The 18,706-nt window shown below is 41.4% G+C and overlaps 1 protein-coding gene across 1 annotated transcript; it reads right to left on the reverse strand.

Annotated features, from left to right (window-relative positions):
• Positions 1-5,641: 5,641 nt before the first annotated feature.
• Positions 5,642-16,990, reverse strand: gpn1 (GPN-loop GTPase 1). Its single transcript, XM_061244190.1, has 14 exons — positions 16,363-16,990; positions 15,573-15,666; positions 15,439-15,478; positions 15,071-15,137; positions 14,646-14,683; positions 14,435-14,513; positions 12,294-12,388; positions 11,729-11,774; positions 11,022-11,168; positions 9,778-9,860; positions 8,596-8,635; positions 7,596-7,686; positions 7,329-7,436; positions 5,642-6,352 (listed from the first exon to the last, which is right to left on the reverse strand). Exons 1-14 carry the CDS (start codon positions 16,546-16,548, stop codon positions 6,261-6,263), a joined length of 1,206 nt encoding a protein of 401 aa, XP_061100174.1. The 5' UTR covers positions 16,549-16,990; the 3' UTR covers positions 5,642-6,260.
• Between the last annotated feature and the right edge of the window lie 1,716 nt (positions 16,991-18,706).

Genomic DNA, 18,706 nt, shown 5'->3' on the forward strand with positions numbered 1-18,706 from the left:
ATGAACAATAAATATGAGCAATAATGATACTGACTAAAATTAAGATTAAGGATTACAATCGAGGTTTTCCTGCTGCGGTCACTGCGAGCGCTTGTCAAAACAACGCATCGTTCATCCGGCCCTTAAACATCGTGATGTCGCAATGCAGAGCGCCCGGGCCTCCGAGAGAGAGAGAGCGGGCGGAACAGCCGTTGTCGCCATGGGCAACAGGACAGGAGAGAGACCAAGGAGAGAACAGGGACAGTCGCTTTAGCTTCAGCTCTGCGCTGGAGATGAGCTGCAAAGAGAGGGAGGGGGGAGAGGGAGGGCACCGCACACGCACACATGACCTTCCTCATCTGCTATTCTGATCACACAGCCCGGATGATGTCATCCAGCTGTCTGCTAGCAGGAGAGAGAGAGTCGTGAGACCGGCCTGCCTCCCACACCGTTTCGCCAGAGAACGAGAGAGAGGTAGGAAAGGGGTAGGAAGGAGGGGAGGATAGCTGCAGGAGGGGGATAAAATAAAGAGAGAGAAGGGTAATGTCGAGAGATTGCCCCCACCCCCCTCCTTTCCCTGCCCCCGGTGCTGCCTTTGGCCTCCCCGAAACCTCTGGGGCCGCACTTGCCCCTGCGGGAGCGGGGCTGAGACCCGTTACACCGTGAGCTGTTAAAACACAATGACCTAAACCGTCCTGGGAGGAGAGGAGGGGGGAGAGATGGAGGGAGAGAGAGAGAGAGAGAGAGAAACAATGTGCTTGCAAGGTAAGCCTCATCGCCCAAGCAGCTCTCCAATGATGTCATTTCTGTCCAATCAGGAGAGCCCCCTTGGCTCCATCCCGGCCTTGGCGAGCTCTGCAGATGCAGCTGTACGTGTACAGCAGTGAGGTTTTCTTTCGCCTTTTCTTGCATCCGCAGGGAAAGCAAAAACAACAGACACATACAGCAAATACCGCATATAATAGTGCACATTATATCAGGAGGAATATACAGCCATTTGGGGAAAAACAAACACTAGAGAGGTTCCAATTAACAGGGATTCCTACTGCTATGAGCATTACTAATTACTACTATTAATAATAATCATCATTGCCATCACCAACATCATCAGTATAATCATCATAACCCTATTTGTAAAAGTAATAGGATGCATAGGCATCTAAGGAGACCGGAGTCTGTTTTGTTTGCAACGAGATAAACAACGCATGCATAATGAGGCCCATGTGACCAGTCATTAGCAGTGCTTCACTCTACTGATGGAGCATGTTGCTAAGCTAGGGGAGCACCAAAAACAGTGAAGTGGTCACTATTGAGGTCTGGTTGCAGCATGGGGTCAAGAAGACTCCACTCATGAGGTGTGACCAGGACCCCAAAAATGCATTCATAGCACCAAAGCACAGGCAGTGGTGTATTACTATGTATACCACGGTGATCTCATTCCTAACTGCAATTGATCACTCGCCAGAACAGCACAGCACAATTAATAATTCATTTGACTGCGTGAGCCATGTAATCGTTTTAAGGATCAATTTTTTGTCAAAGGAATTTACATAAAAAACGATTCGCTGTAACTACTGGAAAAACACTTTACTATAAATGAAACAATTCCATGTTTTCTGACAAAAACAGAACAAAAAAAATCTTTTTTTGTCATTATGGCTGCTGCTCCGTTTCATTTGTTTGGGCCCTCATAAAAGGCAGTAGCATCTGAGCGAATGCCCTGCAAGAAAACAAGCTACCTCAACGCAGGCTATGCGCAGTAAATACTGCATTATTCATTTCCTTTGTAGACTTTGGCCGGCATTGCTCAAATTATTCATTTCCCACTTGGTCTTTAGATTATCTCTGTATCATGAGCTCAGCTCCTTAACATCATTCTACATGGAGATTGAACTGATGCGGTGCCTTATATCATTTGCTATTTTAACAGCCATTGGGTTAGCTGTGTATTAATTAAAATGCATCTCATGAATCCTGATTACTTCAGGGGACCCTATAGAGATTTTTATAAGCAGCAGGGCATGCTGAGAATAATGGATTTGAAAGGAGACTATACGGTCAGAGATGCACATATGGGAGCACAGCGAGACGCAGGATCGTGGAGAAGATGGTGGAAATGGTTGAGAAAATGGCATGTTAGAAATGATGGCCTGAAAATCAGATTGTAGTCAGATTGTAGTCCATCAACTTCATTTATAATGAGTTAAATGGATATTTTAGCTACACAAGCATGTTAAGCAAAAATAATTACCTTTGCTATCAAGTTCAAAGCTAGTTAGTGAATTGAAAATATGTCACCTGAGACAAGGTCAGGAAAACCCCATTGATTCAAAACAAAAAGCTGCTTCATCTACACAGCTTTGAATTTCTGACAGACAGATGAACCAAAATGGCACTCTCACACCAACTCTCTGGCCACTGGCTATAATTCCACACAATTCCACAATCCTTCATAGTCAATCAATGGTTGCAGGATTGTTCTACAGAACAAAACAAATACTAGTTAACTTGCTCCCACCACCCACTCACCATACCCTGTGAACTGTGAAACCTGTGCAGCAAGCAACACAAATTATGCTATATCCCATTGGCAAATGTATGTGTAAATGTATCTCTCTCTTCTTGTATCAGACTTCTGACCAGCAAGAATTATTGTACCACTACAATAAAATGTTACAAGATTGAGTGCATACAGTCCCCTCAAAAAGTATTGGAACAGCAAGGTCAATTCTTTTGTTTTTGCTATACATGGAAGACAATTGAGTTTGAGGTCAATGAGATGACAGATTTTCAGGAATTTCAGCTTTTATTTCCTGGTTTTATCTAGGTATGTTAAACTTAGAACGTATGACATTTGTATCAGATCACCCAATTTTTAGGTGAGCAAACATATTGGAACATGTGACTGACAGGTGTTTCTTATTACTCAGATGTGTCATGTAAGATTAATTGGTTAAACAATAAATAGCTCTGAATGTCTACTCTTGGTTTTAGCCTTGGGTTTTGCTTGTGCATTTGTGTTAGAAAAGATAAACCAACACGAAGAGCTGTCTTTGGGAGAAAAGCAAGCTATTTTGAAGCTTGGAAAAAAGGGGAAATCCATTGCATAAGCATTGGGCATAGATTTTACAACAACTTTGAATGTCCTGAAAAAGAAAGAAACCACTGGCATACTGAGCAACAGACATCTAACAGGTTAACCACGAATAACGACAGCATTTGATGACAGAAAAAACCCCAAAACATCAGTCAGTGACATCACAAAAAATCTCCACAGGGCAGGTGTGAAGGTCTCAATCAACTTTTCAAAGAAGATTTAGAGAGCAGCAGTATAGAGGCAATACCACAACATGCAAACCACTCATCAGTAGTAAGAATTGGAAGGCGAGATGACAATTTGCAAAGAAATAGAGATGAGCCACAAAGTTATGGAACAAAGTTTTATGGACTGACTAGACAAAGATTAACCTCTGCTAAAGTGATGGAAAGACCAAAGGGTGGAGAAATTTCATCTAATGAAGAGATTTAAGGGAAACCCCCCCGAAACAAACAACAACTGAAAGAGGTCACAGTAAAAGCCTGGAAAAGCATCACAAAAGATGCAGTTTGGTGATGTCAATGGCTCACAGGCTTTTTGCAGTTATTGCAAGCAAGGAATAAGCTACAAAAGAGTCATTTACTTAAATACTTTAATTTCATCTCAATACTTTTGCTCACCTAAAAATTGGGTGCTCTGACACCAAAGGTGCTATTTTCTAAGTAGTTTAACACCTCTAGGTATAAACAGCAGGAAATAAAAGTCTTGTGTCCATCTTTTTATCGCAACCACAAATGTATTCACTGTATTACAAAAACAAAGGAATTGACCTTGCTGTTCTAATACTTTTGGAGGGGACTGCACTATTTTTACAAGAGCATGTGTTTGAAGAAAAAAAAGAAGTATTTTTTCCTATGTGGAGGCACTCTTGGTTTTGGTATGAGATCCCCCTTAAATCAGGACCAAGTAACCAACTGGGTTAGCAGTCCTGCAGCATGATGCTTGATTGGACAATGGAGAAGAGGGGGTGTGAGCTGGCAGATTATTGCCTGTCTAGTGACACCTAGTGCTACCTAGTGAAATAGGTGGCATCCTATGTATGGAGGTAAAGTTGATGGTAAACAAGCTTGATGGTTCTTTTCCCCTTTACCGTACTGCAAGATAATTAAAGTTGTTCTCCTTCCTCTCGCTCCACAAATATAATTAAATGACATTTAAAGTCTACTTTTCACCTGACGAGGGTGGTTTGACATTTTCCACAAGCAGGCTGTGAATGTTCCCGTTTCCCTGCGCTGTCCCCGCTCCTGACATTTTCTCCCTCCCGGATGAGTGTGTGGAGCTGGCACAGTCCCCGGCCCACGGGAGGCGTGTGGAGCGCCGCTCCGTTAAATGCCACCGCGGCGTGACTCACTCCGACGGCTGCTCAGGCTTCGCCCGCGCTAAAAACGGGCGGTAAGAGTAAGCCGCGCTTCCCAAGGATGCGCCAACTGTGTTCCTTTTTTTCCGTTCAGTCCTATCATTCACAGGTTTCTGTTACATACACCGCTGGTGTACCCTTTCAGAAAGAACAGCACGACTGGCAAAGCCGGCACGACTCAAATCTTTGTACTGGAGTTGTACTTTGTAAATGACCTCCACCCAGCTTACACTTCTGCAGCTGGAGACTTCAGTATTGCGGGCAATTGCTTTCTTATGGGGAGACATTAGCTCAGTCGAAGGGTTGCCGGGTCGATCCCCCGCCCCACACTGTTCAAGTGCCTTTGGATAAAAGCGCTATATAAATGCAGTCCATTTAGCATTTATTCTGAGGAAAAAAAAAAAACTTTTCCCAGATTTGATAGGTGCAGAGCAGCACCCAATGACACACACACAGCCTCCTGCATCCCCCAGGACTATATATATAGGTTATTGCTGCCAAAGGAGGTTCGACCACTTATTAAATCCAAGGGTTCACTTACTTTTTCCACCAGCACTGTGAATGTTCAATGGATGTGTCCAAAAAAAGACATGAACTATTATAATCGTTTGTGTGGTATTAGGTTAAGCACATTTAGTTTGTCTATACTTGGGAATTAGATGTAGATCAGATCACAATTTATGACCAATTAATGCAGAAAACCAAGTAATTCCAAAGGGTTCACATATTTGTTCTTGACACTGTATATGTATATACATATAGGCATACATATACACACACACACACACACACACACACACACACACACACACACACACAGTAGGCTACCCCACATCTACACTAGCAACAGAATGAAATGCAATGCAATATACTTCAGAGAATATGCTTCATTATGTGTATATCGGTATGTTGTGATGTAGAAGTACTGGAACATCAATAACGCTACAATGCTAAGGGTAACCTAACCACTAGTGATGCATATGCATAGGCATTCATTGAGAAGTGGAGACGTGACATGGATTCTGTCCAGCGGTAACTGCCATTTAGAATATTCTGGATGTGTGGGAGCAACGTGGTGCTTATGCAGCAGATGGAGCTAGCCATAGAACCTGGTATTTCCAGACCACTCAACGGACATACGGCACATAAACGCTCTGGCAGCCCACTGCTTTCACCCACGCAATCACTCACAGACACTGAAGCGGGGCTTTGTGCATGTCGAAAACTTTTATAAAAATCTTTATGAAGACAGCCAAGAAAATGAATCTCACTTCTCGGGATCATACAGACAAGCTTCAATAGTGAGTGAGTATACAGTTACAACAGCACAAGCATGTATGCTTTTCAATAAAAGAATACATTGGAAAAACAAAAATAATGGCTTTATGAATTTTCAGACGTGCATCGGCTGCAAGCAACAACTTTTTCCCAGACTGTCCTTATAAAAAAAGTATTTTATTTATTGATTTTTGCAATATACGGTACATTTGTGAAATTGAAGTCGACAGAAAAGCAACAGGGTTGCTCCTTCAAATTGAGAAACAATGACATTTTCCCCGGTAATAACTTTACGGCACAGGAGCTCACCCACTCGCTACGACACTCGAAGCGGCCATTTTATAGTCACAGTGTCCCATGTGCAGGAGGTAGCATCAACTAAATATGCACAGAGAAGAGCGGGAAACATTAAACCGCGCCGTTTCCAGCCAATCCCTCAACCATTCTTCCCAACCAGCATCCCACCGCAAGGACTGGCACAGGGACCGTTGGTGCAGGCAGAGGGGGTCGTAACTGACCATCTCCTAGCCAAGGTCAGGAGTCTGGGTGTCACTGATGCTTCCTACTGCGCACCTCCATCACCGCTTTCCTCTCCTTCAGAAAGTTTCCGAATGCCGTCGCCTCCTTGCTCTCCTCCGTGACTGCAGGGGAGAGACAGAGAAACAGAGTCAGAACAGGTAGCCTGCTCACAACATAACTCCACTCATACATGTCAGATGGATGACAACGTCCAATTGAGACCTGTGACTGCAGGTCATGCAGCATGTCATATTACACTACATTTTCCACCCTTAATTAGCGAGAGCCGCAAGCCAACACTTGCACCATCTGAAATGTGTGAACCTCTTTGTCACACTGCAATCCCCGTTTGATACTATTAAAGTCTGGTGTCAACCCGAAATGCAAGAAATTCAACGTGCTTCAACAGCCTTTTCTGAATCTCTGGAACCTTCTGGAAAAACAACCTGGAAGAAAAACCAGGGTCAAACACATCTTCCACCTTTAACTGTCAAACCTACAGTAATAGACTACGATGGATGACATCTAATGATCTTGCAAAAGACTAAATTTGCAGTTGTTTGGTTTGTTTGGATGTTTTGCGAAATGGTTAAAACATTTTCACTGAATTTAGCAGGCAGGAAGCCCTGCCCTGATCTGAAATAAGATACCAGGGGTGTAAACAGCACTCCTAATGCATATCAGCTGAATCCATTCCAGGTCATACTAGAAGCAGGCAAGTTCACTGGGCGTAATACTCCTACCCAGACTCACCTCTGTCTAGTAAACTGCTATGCATAGGCAGTGCTATTCTTCAAATATGCAGAAGGTCCTGAAGGAGAGCCTAAGAACTCTGCACACAATTGGATAATTCATTGATACAATTCTTTGTCTTTGAGTGGAACTGAAAGCGTGAGCGCAGATGTCAGGGTGGTGAGTCATTGTTTACACAGAAAGATCCGGAGTTTTGTACAGCGCCAGGAAATGAAAAACTGTAAGCTTTTGAATGAAAGAAGAAGAAAACTTGAAAAAACTAAAGCTGAAGAACATTGAAATATCACCGCGTACGAAACCGCACGTCCACAAGGTTCTCGGAAAAGCGTTCGCAATGGCGCTCACCGTTGTGGTCGATGTCGTCCGTGTCGCTCTCGACCGTCTCCTCTTCCTCCTGGTCAGGGTTCCCTCGTGTGAAAATTAGGTCACTGGGGCCCGTGAGGTCCGACGCTTCTGCGAAAGACCAGCAGTACGACGTCATCCCAAAAGCAGCGTGACCAAATGGACATAGTGTCACAGTACAGCCATGGGGAAAATGGACAACTGCTGCCAGAAAGCCATAAGATGGCTGTCCCCAACAGTAGCCGGTGATGCCGCACATGGGGCACTCACCTACGGGCGCAGAGGTTTCCATGGAAACCTCGCCCATGTCCTTCCTCAAGCGATCCAGCTGCTCCTGCTGTTTCTTACTCTGAGCTGCAGTCTGTTTGGGGGGCAGAAAGGCTATTATGCATACCGTTAACCCCTCGATGGGTTTTCTATAGGGCGCCATAGTCCATAATGGGTTAGGGGAAGACAAGATGAACAGGAATGCATTCATAAATCCAAATTCATGACGATTGGTCAGTGCATTCAGGGATCATTGTGTGTATGCAAGAGCATGCACATACAGTATATGTTCAGAACAAGGCTTGAATCTATGCTATGTTAAATTTTTTAATGACTTTTAAAAGCTATTAATTTTGAGCTCTACATGAACCCTGTATTTTGATCAGGTCAACCCAATATGGCTGGAGCCTGATGTGGAAATGAATGCGAGTTCAGTTAGGTCACGCTATGCCAAATCGTTGAGGAGTTATAAGCATTTATGTGAAGTGCCAGTGCAAGTTCACTGGCTTCTTCCATTTTCTAATTTTCTTCCATCATAGCGACGATTGCTTCTGAAATGTTCATAAGACTAGTCAATAGAAGCAGTATTACAATTTTCACAAATCAAATTTACAGGAGAAGTCTCATATGCTTCATAGAATTCAAAATGGTGAAAAATACAATATGGTGGAGACAGAATCCAAATTTCCTCTTTGTGAGGACATAAATCTGTGTAACTATGTATATTATGGCTCTTGGACAAGATTAACGGGGCAAGAAGACTTCATTTGTGTTATGCTTACAAATAATTTTGCGCCCATGCCACAAAATCAACAGCACCACGACTAACAAAATTCCTGCAGGATAATGCAGAATTGTACACTGGATGATATTAAAAAGCACAGACAAGCAATTAAGTCTTCATTTTCTCTGAAAGTTCACAGCAAAAGCTTTGTCAACACATACACACAAATGTATCAGAAGTGATCAAAGAATCAAACAACAAAAAAAGAAATACAATTACCAGCTCTCTGTGAAGTCTCTCGTATTCTGGACGGTATTCCCTGAAAGATGGAAATCATGTTATGACTTCTCTGGAAATCGACCATCAAATTTGACACATGCAATGATAATGACCAAGCTTTTTACAGAACTACATCTATACAATGTAAATGCCTGCCCAAATGTCTTGTGGCACTTCAAACTCCTTTTATTTGGAAACCAGAGTACAAAAGGAGTTCAGGGGAAGTTCAGGAGATCTGATCCTCAACATCAGTCTTTAACATCAGTTTTTATCACTGCTACAGAGCATAACATAGAAAAAAATGAAAGGAGACAGAAAAAATGAAACTAAATCAATTTATGAGCAGTTAAGTTTTAAGAGTTCCATGAAACGTTGAGCCAATATTGTGACTCTCTACTTGGTGAGAGTGAGCGAGGGAGAAATAAATTCAGGAAAGTTCCATGAAACATTGTACTGTACCAATACGTCTGCCTCCACTTCCTCTGTTTATGGAACATCAACATAAACTACCCCGATATAAAATTCACAGAAACTCTTGGTGCCTGACTGGGTAATACTGAGGATTGTTCCTGGGGGAGAAAGCTCATTTTAACTATTTTTTGTTAAAAAAAAAAAAGTTACTGAAGCAAGAAACGTTGTGTGGTGCTTTACCACTGTGATAACACACACAAAACTCTTGATACTGGCACACCACCTCAGAGGTTTATTGGATCATTTGCTGCAGTGGTACAACCACTATTTTTATTTAAATAGAAATAGTGGTTGTAGCACTGCAGCAAATAACTGGAGTGCACTCCACAGGGCAATGACAATTACCTGAAACCAAGCCTAACAAAGAACTTAAAATGTATTGATAGGGACTGACCTTTGAGCCATGACCTCAATCAGAATAAAGAAATTGCAACAGCAACACTTAAATACAAGTTCAAAGTAAGCTTTAAAGAAAGTTAGCTTTAAGAAGCTTTAAGCAAAAGCAAAAAAAAGCTTTAAGCAAAAAATAAAAAATAAAATTAAAATAAATTACAAAACCTAGGCGAAACACTGACCAATCTCAGCTGTCTGTGAGAATTTTAGTCAGTCAGAATTGTATTAAGGAGTTTTGAGCATCATGTGGGGGTGGGTATCCTCAGCCAGAGTAGTCATTTTAAAGGGCTTTAAAGGTACAGGAAGTCAGTCACTTACGTCTCGTACTCCTTCGCAGCTTCGGAAACCTGCTGAAACAACTCGTCCAGCCCGGTTCCTGTGACAGCGGACACACCCACCACCTGCAGAGGGGAGACATGGCGTGCGTGACTGAACAGCCGTGGTGAGCCGGGTTCAGCCGAGGACACACCGACACTCCACACGTGCAACGCCAGTCAAAAACCCTCTTTTTACACCGATTTCACATTCACAGATACTCAGAGTAAACTGCACATATAAACCTACAATCAGTAGCCACTCTTTTAGCCATTTATAAGCCTTATTTTATAGACGTATTGGTCTTCTGCTGCTGTAGCCCATCCATGTCAAGGTTCAACGGGTTGTGTGTTCAGAGATGCTCCTCTGCATACCGTTAATATAACGTGTGGTCATTTGAGTTATTGTCGCCTTCCTGTCAGCTTGAACCAGTCTGGCCTCACTCTCTGACTCTCACTCACTGCCACATGATTGGCTGATTCAACATTTACATTAATGAGCTGGAGTACAGGTGTACCTAATAAAGCGGTCACCGAGTATAGACCCCTGCATCAATGTTCAATTCTTTGTCAACAAATTTAATAACTTTAATTCCTCCCAATTTGAAATGCACAACCAAATTTTTTGGATGTTCTCATCGCTCCGTCAGCTTGGGAGTGAACAGCAAGTCCTGAAGTGACTGGTAACAGCCGCTGCTACTGTTCCCACCGCAATAGTCAGCTTGTCTGAGGAGTACATTTCATGTGCAGCTGATCCAGGCAGACTTCAGGTGCCTGATCATTGAAATGCATCCTCCCTGGAGGACAGTAAAGCCAATTATATACCCTGAAGGACTGCCAGCCATGTTGGCATTGGCAGAGTCAGGAACCAATACAACCAGCGTGCATCCACACACTGCAACAATACTTTAAGCCAAACTGACGCTACACGACTTTTGCCCCAATCCCTGACGGAAAAACTAATTTTTCAAGCATGTCGCCTTGAAAGTCGTGTGGTTGGTTAATGACAGGACTATTAACATTCCAAACCAGTCTTGATTTTGTCTGGGGACCCCACGACAATTTCAAACTGGTTTGATTTTGTTGTCAGTTGTGAGTGACGTTTACATTGGCTGTGATGAGGAAGCCGAGCTAGTTTGCTTTCTTACACCTTTTTTTCTCATGTATTTACCAGGATCAGCAGCTATGCGATTTGACCGGGGATGGGTCTCCATGCCATTTCTAATAGTGGCACTCCATTCATCTCACCCGCAGGTTATTGTAGAATTCATCCAGAACCAGGCTCATGGACCGGGTCAGGTTGCTGACATAGGATGTCTCTTGGTTCAGTGCATCTTGGAAGACCTCAAAGTCTTGCATCCACTCCACCGCAAAGCTGTGATCGATTATGTCTGTCTGCAGCACAGAAGGAATAGACAGAGCCTTAAGATTGACAGGTATAATTACCATATATGGAATGATCTATCTGGGTCATCTTCTTGATTGGCAATTTACCAAGGTCATCTTTCAAAAATACTACACTATTTAACTTCATCATTTATACAACTTATTAAATAAATAAATAAATAAATGGAGAAAACATTTATTGAATGCATTGTCAATTGCATTCACACCTACAATTTTGTGTATACCCTATTCTGTATTCCTATTGCTTAGCGAAATTCTGGCATCAGAATTGCCTTCTGTGTCCTAAGACCGACTGACTCGTCAGTGTGAAATGAACTTCCACTGTTATACATCTTTGATTGACAACGGCCTGAGCGATCAATAAAATGTTTTATAGTGCATGCTGTACAACGTGTCAGGAAGTGCCAGACTACAGTATACAAGGGGAATCAAAACCCACAGCCAGTGGGAGGGGGCATTAAGAAATGACAAATGACACGCCATAGCAAGGTCTTGGGGAATAGGCCTGTCAGTAACAGGGTCAGGTGAGGACAGCAACAGCACAGTACCTTATTCATGACCACGATGAAGGGCAGCTTGGTCTTATAAAGAATACTGCAGACACATAGGACAGAGCAGCATCAATACCATCACCTGAAAAGTCCTCTCAGCCTATTACAGGTGATTACTCCCACTAACCGTTTAAACCCTTACAACAATACAGTGCTATACAGATTCACATGTACGTGGAGAGGCCAACATGGCCAACTTCATCCTAGTTCAAAGCCAAAGCTTTTCTTGTTATAATTAATTAAAACATGGCTAACCACATACTTATGAACTCCTCTTCTTTTAGTTCCAATATGGCAAACGACCACAAATTTAGGGCTTTAAATAAGTTTGCCGTTCTCTGGAGGCCTTGCATCATTTTCAACAAATGTTCAACAAAAACCATCTGCTGCACAAAATCCGAAGGGTCATCAGCGGAGCGAAACTAACCAATTACTTCTCATTTCCCCAAGTCTTCCCAGTCCTTGCTAATTCCTCACATTAGTCCAGCCCTGCCCGCATCACACATGCTGAGGGATCCAGCAGGTCGACAGCAGGGCATCATGGGATTGCAGTGAAGCTTACCTGCAGGCGTAAAGCATGTTGGACATGAATGTAACGGGGTTGACGCTGCGGGACGTATCCATCACGTACACCACCACGCAGGGGAAAGAGGAGGCCTGTGGAGAAGACACTGCTTTTGTCTCACTGTGCCAACTTAGCACAATAGGATCATTCCATGTCAACTCAACACACTTTTGGACCACATCGTCGCAGATTTAAACGAGATTTGGTATGCTGATTTGCCGTGAAATCCCTGGAACCAAAATTAAATTTTTATCAATTATTAAACTGGGAGATATGGGCTGACAAAGTTTTTCACAACATGTGACTTGCCCTATCTCCATTCCTGTAGGTTGCAGAGAAATGGTTCTTAGATCACTTTATACAGTGCCCTCCATAATGTTTGGGACAAAACCCCATCATATATTTATTTGCCTCTGTACTTGACAATTTGAGATTTGTAATACAAAATAATCACATGTGGTTAAAGTGCACATTTCTCAGATTTGAATAATGGGGAAATTTCATACATTTTGGTTTCACCATGTAGAAATTACAGCAGTTTTTATACATAGTTCCCCCATTTAAGGGCACCATAATGTTTGGGACAACAATTGTATCCAAATGATCTTGCTGTAGAATGAACCATTGGCCAATGAGATTAGAGGCATTCATTTGAACTTGAGCAGATAGGATGTATCCATACACTTAATTTTGCTACTACCACCAGCAGTTATATCATCAATAAAGATAAGTGAGCCAACACCTCCCGCAGCCATACATGCGCAGACCATAACACCCCAACACCTTGTTTCGAAGATTAGGTGCTATGCTTTGATGACTAAGTTTTATTCTTGTTTCTCAGTCTCACAATGGCTTAATTTTGTTGGCACAACTTTGGTCCTCACGTTGATAAACAGCCACAGTTTCCAAAAGTGATCAAAGACTAGAGGAATGACTAGGTGCTGGGAACTTCACCAGTTCTATCTTTTACATGTATAATGAAAGGTAATCGAGTTATGAGTGATTATAATCTTCAAATCTGATTTGCAAAAATATTTTTTCATGTCAACACCATCTCCATGATATTTGAGTCATTGCCAATATATCATATTTGAAGTAGCAGAAGCAGCTGAAATACAAAAAGTGCAAGCCTCATTCAAGATCATTCAAGCACAGAAAAGTATTTGAATCCAAATCAATTATGCATTTGGACCAGGTCTGTACATTATACCTCTCTATAGCAACTTAGTTCCATACTACTCTTTATAAGCGTCACAAAATTCCAGTCTACACTAACTTAGCAAAGCATCAAACTATTTTAGGAAATCAGAGAGTGGAGATAGTTCACCACTATAAATACTTGGGGACAGTCATTGACAATACATTGAGTTTTGAACCAACATGATTAAAAAAAAAAATAAAAAAAAACAGCAACGACTATTCTTTTTAAGAAAATTGAGGCAGTTTAGAGCAAGCAAAACAATGATGACCCTTTGTTACTGGTCTTTTATAGAATCAGTTTTAACTTTTTCAATGATCTCCTGGCTGGGGAATCTGAATTTGAAGAATCGTAACAGACTCGACAAATATTGTGAAAATCAGCTGAAAGATTATTGGGAAGGGCACAGGTAAACGTTTCCATGTTGTTTAATACAAAAAAATAAAATAAATAAATAAATAAATTTAAAAAAAGCACTTATGATGACGACTATATGTTTAGAACAGCAGTCCAGGTGTATTTTCCTAGTTCTGGATGTGATGCTTCGACTTGTGGTAGAACCTATGCACTTGTAAGTCGCTTTGGATTAAAAGCGTCTGCCAAATGACTAAAATGTAAATGTAAATGTAAATGTAATACTCAAGTGATAAGCAAAGCCAGAGTAATTATTTTGGACCAACACCATCCCCTCTATGATGAGTTTCAGATTCTTCCCTTGGGCCAGCGTTGCACAGTCATTTTTATTTTTTTCAATTTAAAATGGCCAATAAAAAATGATATTGTGGGGTGCTACCTTGTGAAATATACTTCTACTATGTGCAACCATGTGACTATACTAACACATTAGGTTACTGTATGTTTAAATGAAGCAACATCACTTGAAGCCACATGGCAACATACAGCTTTGTAGTACCAATTCAGCACAATGTCTGCAACATACCAGAGCTTCTGTGATGATGGTTCCAGAAGCTGACCAGGTGAAGACTTCAATCTGCCCGGGTGTGTCTATGAGCACATACCTGTTGGCAGAGATTGTGGATTAGAAAGCTCCAGCAGATTCCCAAAAAGAACAAATGTTTTCTAGGCTACATAAGAGCTGACATATCTTATGTCAACATCTATACAAATATTAAATTTGTCCTTGAACCTACTGGTGATGATTCTGTTTTTTCTCAATAAACTTCATGACCTGGAAGAAAAAAAAAAAAAAGGTTAACAATGATTATCTTCCACAAACATTTTTGTAGATGGCTAAGACTACAATCGACAACAATGCCATCTGTTGGACAAGATGAATAATTTCAGAATGTACCACTCTACAAAAGACAAATTATGATTTTGAAGTTATGCTAAAATACAGTAACATTTCTTTTTATTCTAAAACACACATACTTTTAAAATGAAAGTGGGGTAGATTCAGAACAGTGAAATAAAAAGATAATTGAATATTTACCATAAAATGAACTAGTTAAAATTGTATTACTGGATCCTTGCAGGAAAATACTTTGATACATTGCTCCATTTCTGGTCATTTCTTGTTAATGGGAAAAGGGCTCTGACAAATGTATGCAATTACCTGATCAAACCGCGTTGCAAAGAGATTTAGTGAGGTAACAATACCACCATTTGGGCCGAGGCCATACCTGAGTTTTTGTTAAGGAGATTTTCAGTGAACATGATATATTTTACATTTCCCCCAAAAAGATGGCATATTTGGATCAACTAAATCGAAGACATTTCAATGAGCATAACATTTTAAAGCAGGGATAGTAGCTTGAGGCTGTATATATTTAGCAGATTTAGGGGTGACCATGCTCATGGTGATTCTTACCACCTAATCAGAATCTACACTCCAAACAGGGGGGGGACACCTTGGCGTTTCTGAAACCACGTTACCTTTGTAAATAAAACTACTGCTCATTGACGTAAGTGAGAAAAGGATATTGTTTCATTACTTCTTTGTAGTTGACAGTGTCACGGATATCTGCAACATAACGAGGGAAAACACCAACCGACAAATTAAAACTCGTTTTAAATTCAGCATAGTCTAGTGAAAAGTAAATCAAAGACTTGCTTACCGATATTAGCAGGAAAGGGGACCTCGTGAACTGCGGGGTCTAGATTAATCACATATGGGGGGTTTTTCTTCGCGTGAAGGTGAGCCGTGAGACGCTGGAAGTAAAGTTATACAGTTACATATTACATTATCAACAAGACCAGCATCAGGCAGACCGGAGAAAAACGTGCCAGTGGCAATGTAATCATTCTGATGGCCACTGCGATTGTAAATTAATTTACTGAAGATTTCAAATGGCTACCTGGAATATAAACTGAAACTACAAACTATTTCTAATCAAGTACGTAGCGGACGTTAACATTAGTCAGCCACATTGGCGGTAAGCTACTCACGTACTTAATATAGCAATATAGCAAGCGAGATAAATTGACTTTTATAGTTTAACTAGCTAGGTCTACTTGGCATCAACACACTTTATTCAAAATGGATGAAGCAAGATAGCCCCGTCGTATTTGAGAACTGACTCGACAACTGTTAGCTACTGTATGACAGGTATGATGTATGATAGATAGCTAGGATGTCAGCAACCCTTAGCCAGCCAGACAGTATATATACCTTAGCTAACCTAATGTTAGCTAGCCAGGTTGTCGTTTTCAAGCTAAGTATACCATTAGCATATGGCAACCTCAACACTGTAAATGGTAACGCAGTTTGGTTATTAAGAATGAGCAAGTCTCTTAAAGTTAGTGGAATGACAGTTCAGCTCGTAGTTTCGAGCGACTAGGAAGCTGTGCAACTTACCAAACAGCAGCAGGTTAACATGAGCTGTGTAGCTAGCTAACGTTACTCACCTGTACAAAAGTCGTTTTTCCAGATCCCGCCATACCAAGGACGATCAGGCACACAGGCTTCTGGTCAGAACTCTTTCCTGTCGAGGACTCTGGCGCTGCACTGGCATCACCCCCTCCGCCATCCTTTCTTCGAGAATTATACCCCAAAACATCTGCTTCTCTTGAGCTACCCGGTGCAGCCGCCATGCTTGTTTTGTTGCAACAAAAGCCACTGCCGAAAATGAAGTTGACGTCGTAAAGTTTATTCCAGGCGCATGTCCAGCTCACGGGTCAAGCAAATGTCCAGCTTCAGGAAATTAAGTTAGGAAAAGTTCTGAATCAAAACCGTGTGGCAGCAAACGCAACGCGTTTCCATCTTCCTGAAATTAATGACTTCAATTGGTTCTGGGAAATACGAAGACGGTAATTGAGTTACACAACGCAACTGCAGATAATGCGTCACAATTTCTGTCAAAATGGCCACATTATTGCCAGGCTGCAAATGTGCGCCATTCACCAGTCATTCGAGCCGCCTGCAAAGCTCATCGAGCCCTTGAGCAGCCGATCTGAAAGCTATAAAATTACTTTATCTGGGAAATTGCGATTCAGGAGATCACACTGGGAATGACGCATTCCGAGACAAGGATAGTCATTCAACAATCGTGCTTGACAGTAGAGGGCAGGCTACGCTTAAAAGCGACTCTATAGCCTATAACGTTAGGCCTAGGCATGTGCTTCATAAATCTTTGTGTTACTTCACAAGGAACCAAGGCATACATTTTTTTTTCCATGAGGGAAGCACTAATAGGTAGGACCTGGGCTGGTAACTCACAGGTTGCAGGTTTGATTCCCAGTAATGAGAGTGCCGTTATGGCCTACCCTTAAGTTGTGTAAGTTTCTTTGGATAAGGACATCTGTCAAATCATATTAATGTAAAGAGACTAATATTTTACAATTAAATTGTGAAAAATAAATAGTTTTACACACAAGTCAATATCAGAACTGAAAAAACAGAAATGGTAGGCTCCAGTTTATGATTTCCATTTTAGGTAATTCCATAATTTGGCAGCAATTGGATGTTTTTTGGGAAACAAACACAGGCTATTCATGCATGCATGCACGCACACACCACCCAGCCTTTACACTGCAAGCCCATGCTTATCTGAAGTGAAACCCCATTCTTGTTTGTGACCCTTCTGGTGAGGTCATAGACCTAAAAAAAAGTATGAAAATACTTCTCTTATTTTAGCAAAACTGCCAAAACCACTGAATAGAGAGTACACCCAATATCAACTCTCACTACAAAGCAGCAAATTCACCCTGGTGTGGTTTCATTGCTTCATTCGGGGAGGTTAGAAATACACAAATTTTCTCCCAGTTTTCCAGACTCAGCTATGGGGAGTTCTGCCTCTTGTGACTAAGTGGGCATATGCTGTGAGTGTAGGCCTACCTTAAATCAAGCTACTGCACAGGCACACTCAGCAGCTAGAGCTGTTCCCTATCAGCAGTGACAGAACAATGACCTTTTTTTTTTTTTTCATGTTTTTTTTTTTCATTGTTTTGCTCCCCAACAGAAGCTGAAGTCCATTTTCATTCTTTGTTTTAAAAGCAAGGGGCAAGCAGTCAGACCAAACACTACCAACTGCAGCCAATGGCAGCTAACCTTCTGTACCATCCAGGTGGGGCCTGGGGGGATATGTCTGGCCAAGTGTACCAGGATTTTTTGTTTTAGTTAAAACATCAGACATTCAGGGATGGGTCTGCAAAAAGGAAATATTTATTTTATCTTCCCACAATGATGCTTTGGTTGTTTTTTGGTCTCTGGTTCACAGGGAAAAGCCCACACAACTGTTGATGAACAATTGTATTAGTTTAGACGGTGTTGTTTTAAACCAAACACAATTACATGTGAATGCTGATGAGTAATTCTGAAAAATAGACAGAAAATCATATTTATTATTTAGTTTAAATTCCAGAAGCTTCTGTTTTTTGTTCAGGTTATGGTTTGTTAGTGCTGGATAAAGCAAAGCTGTTAAAAGCAGCATGGGTAGACATGTGAGACAACCCCAGCATCCTGAGAGAGTTTACATACAACATTCCATGGCAACGCTGGACCCCATTTCAAGAGGGTGAGGTCGGTGTATCATGTACATGCCTTTTAATGCGTTTAGAAAAACAGCTACTTTTTTGCAAAGAGCCACATTTTCCTCATTAAAAAACACATTATGTGAACAACCAACATGTGAAGAGTACATTTGAACTATAAAAATAATCGCACACATAAAATAAGTGTGGAAAAAGGTAACCTGTTTATTTCACGTTTTGTTTGAACACATTAAAATTGTGGTTTACAGTTGCAAAAATC

Source organism: Conger conger, chromosome 1, assembly GCF_963514075.1.
Source record: "Conger conger chromosome 1, fConCon1.1, whole genome shotgun sequence".
Classification (NCBI taxonomy): domain Eukaryota; kingdom Metazoa; phylum Chordata; class Actinopteri; order Anguilliformes; family Congridae; genus Conger; species Conger conger.

Excerpts from the sequence above, each read along its gene's own strand:
- gpn1 (XM_061244190.1), bottom strand. The coding sequence starts at position 16,548 with ATGGCGGCTGCACCGGGTAGCTCAAGAGAAGCAGATGTTTTGGGGTAT. Across the intron at positions 15,138-15,438 it reads TACAAAGAAGTAATGAAACA|GTATGGCCTCGGCCCAAATG; the intron begins ATATCCTTTTCT and ends ACAAAAACTCAG. Across the intron at positions 11,169-11,728 it reads TCATCGTGGTCATGAATAAG|ACAGACATAATCGATCACAG; the intron begins GTACTGTGCTGT and ends TCTGTGCTGCAG.